General features: G+C 46.7%; 1 protein-coding gene across 2 annotated transcripts; it reads right to left on the bottom strand.

Annotated features, from left to right (window-relative positions):
- Positions 1-487: 487 nt before the first annotated feature.
- On the bottom strand, positions 488-9,315 carry LOC140582950 (uncharacterized). 2 transcript variants are annotated; one of them, XR_011985754.1, is made up of 2 exons: positions 9,033-9,315; positions 488-2,035 (listed from the first exon to the last, which is right to left on the bottom strand). XR_011985754.1 is itself a non-coding variant. In XM_072707474.1 (2 exons), the coding sequence occupies exon 1, from the start codon at positions 5,965-5,967 to the stop codon at positions 4,924-4,926; it is 1,044 nt and encodes a 347-aa protein (XP_072563575.1). In that variant the 5' UTR covers positions 5,968-6,565; the 3' UTR covers positions 488-2,035; positions 4,450-4,923. The 2 variants fall into 2 exon arrangements, 1 of the variants encoding a protein (XP_072563575.1); XM_072707474.1 differs by lacking the exon at positions 9,033-9,315 and adding an exon at positions 4,450-6,565.
- Positions 9,316-11,603: the final 2,288 nt, after the last annotated feature.

Consider the following 11,603-nt stretch of genomic DNA (forward strand, 5'->3'; position numbering starts at 1 on the left):
CAGAACTGCCTTAATTCTACGTGGCATTGATTCAACAAGGTGCTGAAAGCATTCTTTAGAAATGTTGGCCCATATTGATAGGATAGCATCTTGCAGTTGATAGAGATTTGTGGGATGCACATCCAGGGCACAAAGCTCCCATTCCACCACATCCCAAATATGCTCTATTGGGTTGAGATCTGGTGACTGTGGGGACCATTTTAGTACAGTGAACTCATTGTCATGTTCAAGATGATGATTGGGCTGATTGGGCTGCTGGGATTGCTGTACTGTTCGGGAGTGATGTAGTCGCTTTGTGCACTTGTGTTGTGCGCCTGTTGAAGCGGTTGATTTGAATTATCTGTAAAGTATATTTGAGTGTTTGTGTGCCAGCACGGTTACGAGGGTGGTTGTTGTTTCATTTTTAACTTTTATTTTTACGTGTTGTTGGAGCACGGTGTCTCCACCGGGTCCGTGGATGAGAAGAGATTCACAGCTGACACGGGGAGAAGTTGCAAATCACCGGTTTATTGTCTGACAGATTGCAATCCGGGAGCGGCCGTCTGACATACATTCAGCATGTACAGGAGGAGGCTCTGCCATATGTATCAGCTCTATCCCTTTTAAAGCCCTTTCGGCATCCCCCCCCCCCCTTTCTCGGTACCTTCCGTGTACGTGACAACCATATGTGTGATTCTAGCCGGCTCGTACAGTAGTTGTCCTTCTGGAAGGCTAAAAGATAAGTAGGGGCCGCTGATATTCTCTGTCGCCCTCCCTATCTGTTCCGATTAGGTAGCCTTGCCTTGCCGGCGCGCCAGTCAGTTCTAGTTTTGATTAGTTACAGCCTTATAGAATCATTCCCTTTATTTTATTAATTATTCCCTCAATTCCCCCTTTTGATCTCCGCAAGGAGATCACCCTGATTATGCTGATTAGTAATATTTTCCCTTATTTATGAAATTTTGCATTCCCCCTTTTGGTCTCCGCAAGGAGATCATCCTATTGGCGGGGGAGTTGTAGTTCAAAGCTGTCCAAATGACCTTTGCCCCTCTCCGGCCCGACAGGCAGGAGAGGCATCATCCGCGCATAGGTGTCATCCCGCTTCTCTATCACGGTAGTGATGAAACAAACTGACAGTGCGCGCAGGCAGGGAATACAACAACACCCGCAAGCAACTAAAATCGCAGTAAAAGTAGCAAAGGATAATAAAAGCGAGCCCATTAAGCCTTTCCACTGTCCGAACGCCGAGGTCAGCCAAGCATCCCAGATGTTATTGATCCCGGATTGTGCATGCATCATTTTGGAGAGGGTCCGGAGACCCTCGAGTGCCCTGGTCACTGAGCCGTCTGGTGCTGTGTTATTGGGAATGTAAGTACAGCATACTTCCCCAAACATAGCGCACACTCCCCCCTTTAGGACTCCAAAGAGTTCCACACACAATCTGTCCATCCAGCCTAGGAAGGAGGGCAAAAACCCTGAGTTTCAGGGAAATTCCACTCCCAGCCCGCCACAGGCGCGGCCCCCCTTTGGGGTCCATGGCTGGCATGGCTCACAAACCACTAATCATTAACACTTTAAGCATTTTAAGCATCACACGTAACACACTTGTTTCCCCCCAACATTCCCCTTTTTATCTTGATCTTCATCCTGGTCCTAGCGTTGTCTGGTGGTGGATGAGGTGCTTTTGTTCTTTCTGGTGGTTGGAGCAGGGGTGGACTACCCTGCTCTGGTTGCTCAGGTCAGGGGATTATTCTGCCCCTTCTGTTGAGACCTGAGTTGCGTCTAGTTCAGCCGAACTGACGCTCTGGATTCCTTCCCTCAGGGCCTCCTGGATCTCTGCTGTGGTTCTCCCTGGGTCCTCCGCAGCCGCGCACTGGCTCCAGTGAAACCACGTGTCGCCTTTGCCTTTCAGACGAACCGCGTGTGACGTCCTCTCAGTGACCTGGAAGGGGCCCATCCACCTGGGCTCTGACCACTTCCGTTTGATGACTTTCAGGAGGACCCACTCCGCCGTGTGTGGTTTGGCTGGCTGGTTCTCTGGTCTCGCCTCCTGGATCTGTTTAGAGAAATCTGCAATGAGACCTTGCAAACAATCATAATATGCTCTAGGATTTTGCTCCCCCTCCTCGTCGGGGGTCCAGGTTAACCCTTTCTGGGGTCCTAGGAACTGCCTGCCTGTCTGGAGCTCAAAGGGGGTGAACCCGGTCCCCCTGTTTATGGAACACCTCACTGACATCGTTGCCAGTGGTAAAGCGTCAACCCAATTCATTTTGGTCTGCGCGCAGATTTTTGCCAATTTTTGTTTTATTATTTGGTTCATTCGCTCCACTTTTCCCTAGGACTGCGGATGATACACAGTTCCAAACGCATGTCTCAATCCCAACGCTTTCTCCAGGGTCAATCGGTAATTCGGGTGAACTTCCTCCTCTACCGTGATCATCTGTTTGGACATCACGTACCCTGTGACCCTCTTTGCTTCCTCATCTGCGGCCTGATTTCCTTTCATAAGAACATAAGAAATTTACAAACGAGAGGAGGCCATTCGGCCCATCAAGCTCGTTTGGGGAGAACTTAGCTAATAGCTCAGAGTTGTTAAAATCTTATCTAGCTCTGATTTAAAGGAACCCAGGGTTTTAGCTTCCACTACACTAGCAGGAAGACTATTCCATACTCTAACTACACGCTGTGTAAAGAAGTGCTTCCTCAAATTTGTTTTAAAATGTTCTCCCGCTAATTTCCACTTTCGCTACCATTGTTCCTGACCCTTTATGTCCCTTGCACTTGACCACTGCCACTTTTTTGGGAAGCATCAAGGCCTTTGCCAATTCCCTCATTTCTGCTTCGTGTTTTATTGGCTTGTTTCCCGAGGTCAAGAATCCTGCCCTCAACCATTGGCTGAGTTCCACATGCACTGCGCCTACAGCATATGCTGAGTCTGAGTATATGGTAACTTCTTTCCCTTCTGATAATTTCAGGGCCTCGATAACCGCTATCACCTCGGCTCTCTGGGCTGACTGGGCTCCCCCCAGCCTGTCTGCCTTCAAGGTTACATAATCCTGGCCTTGTCTGGCCACCACTGCATACCCTGCCTGCAAACCACCTGTGTCTGTTCTTCTCTTGCCGTCTTGCTTTCCCCTCTTCCTGCTTGAAAATAACTTTGCATATTTGAGTTAGACACCCCATGTACAACTTCAACTCATAAACCTTGTTTTTTTTTTTCTTTTCATAGCACTCCCCCCTTGCGCAATGGTCAAGACCATGCGCATGCATTATTAAGGTGTCAACCACACGACAAAGGCACAACCAAAAATCCATCACGGTTGTGAAACAGACCATCAGAGTCCTTAACATCCCCTTTGTTTCCACACAGAGGCCTCATAAGGCCCCCTCCCGTGGCTGAACTCACACCCCAAGCATGCAGCCTGTTCTTATCAGTATTGCAGCTTAGCTTTGTGCACCTCAAGCCCCCCTTTCGCTAAGACCTTCAGCAACGGTGGCTTCAGTGCCTGTGTATATAACACATAGCAGATCACCCACATACTGTAGCAATGTGATTCAATCCATCCAAATCTGCCCTAAGCATGTGTTCACATCCTTGCAGTATCCTCGCATGGATGAACTGCTGACCCCTATAGGTGATCGCAAACAAAAACTGTGACTGTTGTGTTAGGGACACACTTAAAAATGCCATCTACAAATCCACAACTGTGAACCACTCTGCAATGGGTGGCACATCTGTTAGCAGGGTGTGAGGACTGGGATTTCCCACTGATTGATCCCCCACTAACTATTTCGCTGCACACAAATCATAAACTAACCTCCACATTTTGTCTCCTGCCAACATTCCTCTACACTTTATTTCCCTTCACACTGCACTCCTATCATGCTCCACAGCCACAAACCTCTTAAGTCTCCTACATACTCTGCTCACCACTGACTCTCACCAACTCACCTTCGGTAGCAGCCTGCATTCCATCACACTGAAATCTCTCCATTGCAACAAACAAGTATGTTTGTTCTATGTCCAATTCAGCCTATTGCTATATTGTTCCTGTATAAATGGGCCCCACTGTTCTAGAATTTCCCCAACTTTATCAGTAACATCTTCAATCCCGTATGAACTATGCTGTCCCCTATTGAACAACAAATTTTGTCGCAGAAGGCTGTACTGTCCACTGAGCACCTCTACGCCCCATTTTATGTCTGTCTGCAGCTGACACAAAGCATCTCTGCCTGACAAATTCACTGGGATATGCTCTAATATTAGTATGGGCATATTTACATGTTTGTAACCTATCTGAACTTCCATTAAACAAGATTTTGGAACATACAGGTGTGTCCTGGCTGATCACAGCTCCAGCACACCAGCTGAATCAGCCTGTTCCCCAGTCTCTCCAGAGTCTGGGATCATCAAATTTGTGGGTAAATGGGTGCCCTTTGAGGAAACCCCCATCCATTGTATCTACTCACTCTGTTCCAATTAGGGACCTGAGGCCAATTAGTATCATGGGGGGCCCCAGCGACAGGAGACTGTTGGCTGTCCACAGGCTGCCCCCGGGGCTTGGGTCCGGAGAGACCACTGGTGCCTGGACTTTTTTCTTTTTAGCGGTCAGCTCCTCCAGCTCCATCTGATTCCATTTCTTTGTCAGTTCCCTCTCACGCTCTTTAGCAAAGTCCTCCTCCTCTCTCTGAATGCCGGATTCTGCAGGTCCTGCTCCGTCTCAGTGCGCCACCGCTTTTCTTGAGCTTGCAGATAGGCAGCTGGGCTCTCCCCCTCCTTGATGGGCTCCACCTTCATTTCAACCACACTCAGCCGTGGAGGAAACATTAGTCGCAGCTGATGCCAGCAGTTAGCACGGTAACCGTCAAAGTGACATGCGTCATTCACAGGAGTCCCTGTCACCGCTGCCAGGCCACTGCTTCGCAGCAGTCTCTCCATTCCGTCTACCCCAAAACGCAAGCCAGAACCGCCTTTATGTCCCCCATCGCCAGGAGCCGACCCATAGTTTCCTCCTCAAATGCTTTTATCCATTTTCCGGCCCCTTCTGCCAGAACTGGGAGTCTGAGAATCAGGCCCTCCAGATCCTGTCCTGCCCACGGCACATACTGTGTCTGTGCTCCGTTCACCCTCAGCGGAAGCATCGGAGTGTACCTGGTGGGGGGCTTCACAGCCCTCCTGCTTCTCACTATTCTATGATCTGCATTACCCTCCTCTACTCCTTCCTCACTCTCTGTTTCTGTCTCCTTCTCCTGAAACTGACTCCATCCTTTAGATGGAGGGTTAGGGGTGTCCAGCAGATGCACCAGCCCTTCTGCATTACTACCACTTGCTCCGTACCCCACCTTTATCTCACTCCCTTGTTTCTCAGGCCCACATGCCTGGCCTTCTGTTCTTCTCTCACTCCCTCGCAGTCCTTCCTGCACTGCCTGCCGCAGCAATGCACTCACTTCCCTGTATCCATCTAAACAACTTGCCGTTCCTTTCTGCTCCCTACTTCCTTCATCCTTCTGTGTCACCTCACCTCTGAATTCTACCTTCCCCTCTATTACTGTAAACTGACCCTTGTATGAAGGAGGGGGGGCTTCCACTAACGGACACTGACTTTGATATGACAGTGGCCATATTTCTTCCTGCCTCATCTCTTCTTTCTCACCCCCCTTCTTCTCATTTAGTGCCTTTCTCATGGCTTTCTGCTCCCTTCTCCAGGCCTCTCCCTTTGCTTTAAATAACCTCAGTACCTCCAGCTCCTCACTCCTTTTCTTTTTACGCCTTTCTGTGTTCTTATTAGCCTTATGATACTTTATCAGAGTCTCCATCTCCTCACACACTGCCACATCCCATGTGCCCCCTTTAGGCCACTTAGTTACCAGGGCCTTTGTTCTATTCCGCCACTTTTTAGACATCTTTTCTATCCTCGCTTTAAGCAGGGGGTGCTCTCTCCCCAACTGCTGTACTGGCGTTTCTGCTGCCTTTACCGGGGCCTGCATTTTAATGCTTTTCTGCACTCTACTGTCACTTGAACTGTTTTCCTGTCTAAAAATGAACAGAGTTCCTCACAGTCAACCCTTGCTCTATTCTTTTTTTTTCTTTCGAATTCTCTCCCTGACTGTAGCTACTTCACCTTGATGTGTGGCTCTAAATTATTTGTTGTTATTTTTTATTATTATTTATTTTCTACTTATTTCCTCTCCTAACTAAAATCCCTAACACTACACCCAATTATCTACGGGCACACATATACTAAAACCTCTTGTCTATAAACTGTTATTTTTCTCACAAAGATGTGGTTTAATACCCTTTATCTCTAAACTTAGTCTCTATAATCCATAAAATCTATTAATCACAATATTTTATTCAAATACATTATTTTAAGATTTAATTATTATTTAATTATTATTTTAAGATTTATTATTAAGATTTTAAGTTCTAAATTTACCAACCCGCACTTCCACTACTGTCAATGACGTTTTATGGAAATGCACAAATGCTCTATCCAGACCCCTGCTAACTTGATCTCTTCTACTTTGTACTTATTTCTGCTTTATACATCTTTACTTGCAACTTATCTGTTGAACATACAGTATACGTGGGCTTCCCCCGATTTAGCCCAAAACTGCGTACGTAATTATTTTCCCCACTTCTGCATCAGATTAGCGCTCTCTCTCTTACGTGCTGCTTCGTCCCTCTGCCTAGCATGCTCTCTCTCCTTTTTCCACAATAGCTCTCCCAATGAGCGCCTGTCTCCTATCTGTTGTCCAGCACCCCGGACCACTGCACACATACGCCCCCAGGCGTCAGCTACCTCCTTCTCTTTATCTCCTTCACCACTTGCCCCTTCTATGGCTTCCTTCACCACCTGGATCTGCTTTACTAGTGGCTTCCACACTGCATTTTCCGGGGGCGCCCATCCCCCGTCATTTAGCTCCCGATCAAACTCACGGTCCATCTTTAATCTGTCCTGACTGTCTTTAATCCCTTGTCTAGCAGCCCTTCTGCCTCCGGATGTGGGTTCAGCCACCCACACTCAGTACACCTCCTTATCCTAGTCGAATGTCCTACTAACAAACACCACCAATACATAAATCAACAACTTCTAAAATAATAAGACTATATTCAAAGCAGCTTACTGTTATGTCCCCCCTGAACAGGGCACGTCCCACAAGCTCAATCCCAGTCAAACAGGCCTGCTCCCAGCCGAAACCCCCCCGATCCCCAGCAATGTCAACTTGGAAGGGGGTGTTCTGTGAGAACTCCCCTTCGGTTCTGACAAACTGTAAGACCGCAAGCAGTGACAGCAGAGCCACGGGCAAGTTCAACCAACAGAGAGCGAGTGATAAGCACCCAGGACAGGAAGAACCCACAACACTGCTCACACACAACCCAGTACAACTGCACCCAAGCTGGTGCTTTGATTCACCCTTTCTTTTTTTTTTTTTGTTTTTTGTTTGTTAGAGAGGGGGACCTTATTCCCTCCTCCCAATCTAGAGTTCGGGGTCCTGAATTCCCCGGGTCTCCCACCCAGCTTTTCTACCGCTCGTCAGCAAATAGTGGGGTTGCCACACCAAGGACAACGCGGGGGTCCCGTACCCTCTGCTCCCTAAAATTCTATTTCCCTGCGGGGGTCCCGTACCCTCTGCTCCCTAAAATTCTATTTCCCTGCGGGGGTCCCGTACCTAGGGTTACCACTTTTTATACAAAAAAATAAGGGACGCATACTGCAGCGGGGGCCACATCCCCTATTTTCTTTACATGGGCATTATGTTGTTTATTAATGTATTAAATGTAATGTTTCATGTAATAAATTAATGCTTATGTGTCTGACTTAACCTTAACAAATCATAATATTACATTGGAATGTGATCCACTTACATTGTAGGCTATTTACAGAATTTTTACAAATTACAATTTGTGACCCAGTGTGTGAAAACCAGGCCAAATCTAATTCTGAGATAAAGTTTGATTTTAGCCATAATTCATTTCACTGTGATTTCAGTTGTTGACATGGTTTTACTCAGTTAATATTAAACACATATATTTTTATTATTTTCACATACTGTTCTTTATTTCATGTAGAAAACAGTAAATTACAAAAAAAAAAATTACTCCAGCTAGGTTTTCACAGACTGGGTCACATTTTTAACATTATTTAGCAATTATTTATTTATTTATTTATTTATGTATTATTATACTGTCATTACCATGTCTGCTTCGGGAGAGACTTGGGGTACGAAGAACTGTCTGACTGTGCTTTGATTTTTGTGAGCTCTGTCATTGCGGGAATGCTGCTCTCCGGAGGCATGTTGTCACGTCTGACAGACCACCATGAGCCACAGAGAACGCTCTCCGACAAATTGTGCAGTTGGCTTGATAACAATTTCCGCTAACACTCTGCAGCCAAGTATTTGTTTCCTCCCACTCTCTGCGGTATTTTTGCAGCCGCTTGCGTTTAAGCTCTGAAACTTTAAGACGCGGGGGGTTACCTGGAGAAGCATCTGCCATTTTTTCAATATTACTCTCTGCCAACACTTTGCAGACCCTACTTAAAAGACCCGCCCTCCTCACTGGACAGTTAAAATGACCAATCAAACTAATGATGACATCAAGTATTACCCAATCAAAAGTAGGAAAGGAGACATCTTCATAAAATGCGTGTGGGATGATTTGCATGAGACGCTGCTTTAAAAAAAAATGATAAAAAAATACGGGACAAAACCCGTCCCGTATTGATTCAAAACGGGACGCGCAATTTCATTCTCAAATACGGGACGATTCCGTATTTTAAAGGACGGGTGGCAACCCTACCCGTACCCTCTGCTCCCTAAAATTCTATTTCCCTGCGGGGGTCCCGTACCCTCTGCTCCCTAAAATTCTATTTCCCTGCGCACGATACCTGGACACAATGCATACACAATACATAGACATACCCAATATACTGTATAAACACAGTGCGTGCAACCTCTCCTCCGTCTTTACCGACGGGCCACTGGACACTTCAAACTGCTCAATTTGACATATCCAATGTGCAGATTTTGATGTAACAGGCTCTGCTCACCTCTTCTAGTCGGCGCCTCGCAGTTCTCTGTGTCCAAGTAGGCCGCGTCAACCCTTAGCCGAATCTTGCGAATCTCCTGGGGATCCCGGACGAGCCCCCAAATTGTTGGAGCACGGCGTCTCCACCGGGTCCGTGGATGAGAAGAGATTCACAGCTGACACGGGGAGAAGTTGCAAATCACCGGTTTATTGTCTGACAGATTGCAATCCGGGAGCGGCCATCTGACATACATTCAGCATGTACAGGAGGAGGCTCTGCCATATGTATCAGCTGTATCCCTTTTAAAGCCCTTTCGGCATCCCCCCTTTCTCGGTACCTTCCGTGTACGTGACAACCATATGTGTGATTCTAGCCGGCTCGTACAGTAGTTGTCCTTCTGGAAGGCTAAAAGATAAGTAGGGGCCGCTGATATTCTCTGTCGCCCTCCCTATCTGTTCCGATTAGGTAGCCTTGCCTTGCCGGCGCGCCAGTCAGTTCTAGTTTTGATTAGTTACAGCCTTATAGAATCATTCCCTTTATTTTATTAATTATTCCCTCAGTGTGTAATTGTCTATCCTTGTTAATTGACAGCGTGAGTGTTACCGACAGCTGCGGGCGCGAGCGGCGTTTCTGTCTGCGTCCTTCGCATCAAACACCCGCGGGTAATATTATCGAACATCGGTAACATTAACTTTAAAAGGACAGTTGCTCCGGAGCTTTGCTCGGTCGCCGGTCGGGGCCGGGAGGACATTTTCCACTTTTTTTCCCGCTCCGGCAGTAGCCTGCTTTGAGAGGGTTTTTTGTGGTTTTTTGGCCTCCCTAGACTAGCCTAGAGCAACTTCGCTTTAGTTTAGCTAAACGTGGTTCAGCAGGAAGTTAATCTCGGGTAAGTAATTGTAAATTTGGTTATTTTAAAAGTTTAATTTAAAGGTTGTTATCGCTGACGCTGCCGGATAATTTATAATAAAGTTCCGATTTAACGCAAGTGTTAATTTAGTGTTTTAGTGTACGCGGCAGTTTGTTTTAACTATACGTTAATTAGATCAACTAAAAGTTTAAATATTCTCTATTAATATACTGGGCTGGGAGTAAAGGACGGGGACATAGTGAGTTAGGTAATTATGGGGCCAGCTCAGTGTTGTGTTTGCAAGATGTTTGCCCTTCTGGATGCTTGCGTCCAGTCGGATTTCGTCTGCGAGCGATGTAGGTTAGTTGACTCACTCATGGTCCAGGTTCGTGACCTAGAGGAGCGACTGGCTCTCATCCAACATAACAATGAGTTAAACGAGAGAGTTAATACGCCTTCTAGGGAGACTGTGTGTACGTCACAAGCGGGGAGGGGGGAGAATGATGAACAGGTAGGTCGAGAGAGCTGGGTGAACGTAGGTCGTAGACGTAGAAAAGGGCGTACACAATTCACAGAGGCGGCATCACCTGAAGTAGCGGTGTCTAACCGCTTTCAGGTGCTTCCAGCTTTAGAGCCGGAAGAGACTGTGGAGGCAGGTGAGCCCTTGGGCACCAAGGAGCCACCTAACCCCAGTAGGAGGGAGGTTGTGGTAGTAGGGGATTCAATTATAAGAGGTGTAGATAGTTATGTGTGCACCCGTGATAGAGGGTCCCGTACGGTGTCTTGCCTGCCTGGTGCCCAGGTAGGGGACCTTCCAGATCGAGTGGACAGGCTTTTGGCCCCAGCCGGGGTGGATCCAGTGGTCGTGGTGCATGTTGGCACCAATGACATAGGAAAGGGAAGAAGGGCTGTTCTGCAAGATAAATTTATAGAAGTCGCGGATAAGCTTAGAAGCAGAACATCCACGGTGGTATTCTCTGGAATACTTCCCGTGCCACGTGCAAGTAAGGCAAAGTTAGCTGAGATAAGGGGATTAAATGCGTGGCTAAAATGGTGGTGTAGGAAAGAGGGGTTCAGGTTTATGGGGCACTGGCAGACCTTCTGGAACAGGTGGGACCTGTTCAAGCCGGACGGGTTGCACCTGAACCATAGGGGAACCAGTGTATTGGGGAGGCGTATGTGCAGAATAGTTGAGGAATGTTTAAACTAGGGACTGGGGGGGCAGGGAGGTCAGTTAAGAATTTTTGTGGGGAGAGACGGAATGCCCAAATAAATATTAAAAGTAGATACTGTAAAAGGCCTACCATTAGTGGTCTGTATTTGAATGCTAGGAGTATTAGAAACAAAATTACTGACTTAGAGGCTTTAATTTCTTCAGACAATTATGACATTATAGGAATAACTGAAACATGGATGAGTGACAATGATGGTGATGAATATAATATGGATGGTTATACGTTGTTCCGTAGAGACCGGATAGGCAAGAAGGGAGGTGGTGTTGCAGTATACGTAAAAGAACTTGCAGGCAAGGGATCTCACTGATAAAAATAAAAATTCAGAAGCTGTATGGATAAAACTTGATGCTAAAGATTAAAATGGCCTAATTGTCGGGGTTTGTTATAGAGCACCTAATGTAGCTGTAGAGGAAAGCAGAATATTATATGATGATATCAGGATTATGAGTAATAAAAATGATGTGGTGGTTATGGGTGATTTTAATTTACCTGGGATACAGTGGGACACAA

This window comes from Paramormyrops kingsleyae, chromosome 25, assembly GCF_048594095.1.
Source record: "Paramormyrops kingsleyae isolate MSU_618 chromosome 25, PKINGS_0.4, whole genome shotgun sequence".
NCBI classification, from domain to species: Eukaryota; Metazoa; Chordata; class Actinopteri; order Osteoglossiformes; family Mormyridae; genus Paramormyrops; species Paramormyrops kingsleyae.

Excerpts from the sequence above, each read along its gene's own strand:
- LOC140582950 (XM_072707474.1), bottom strand. The coding sequence starts at position 5,967 with ATGCAGGCCCCGGTAAAGGCAGCAGAAACGCCAGTACAGCAGTTGGGG.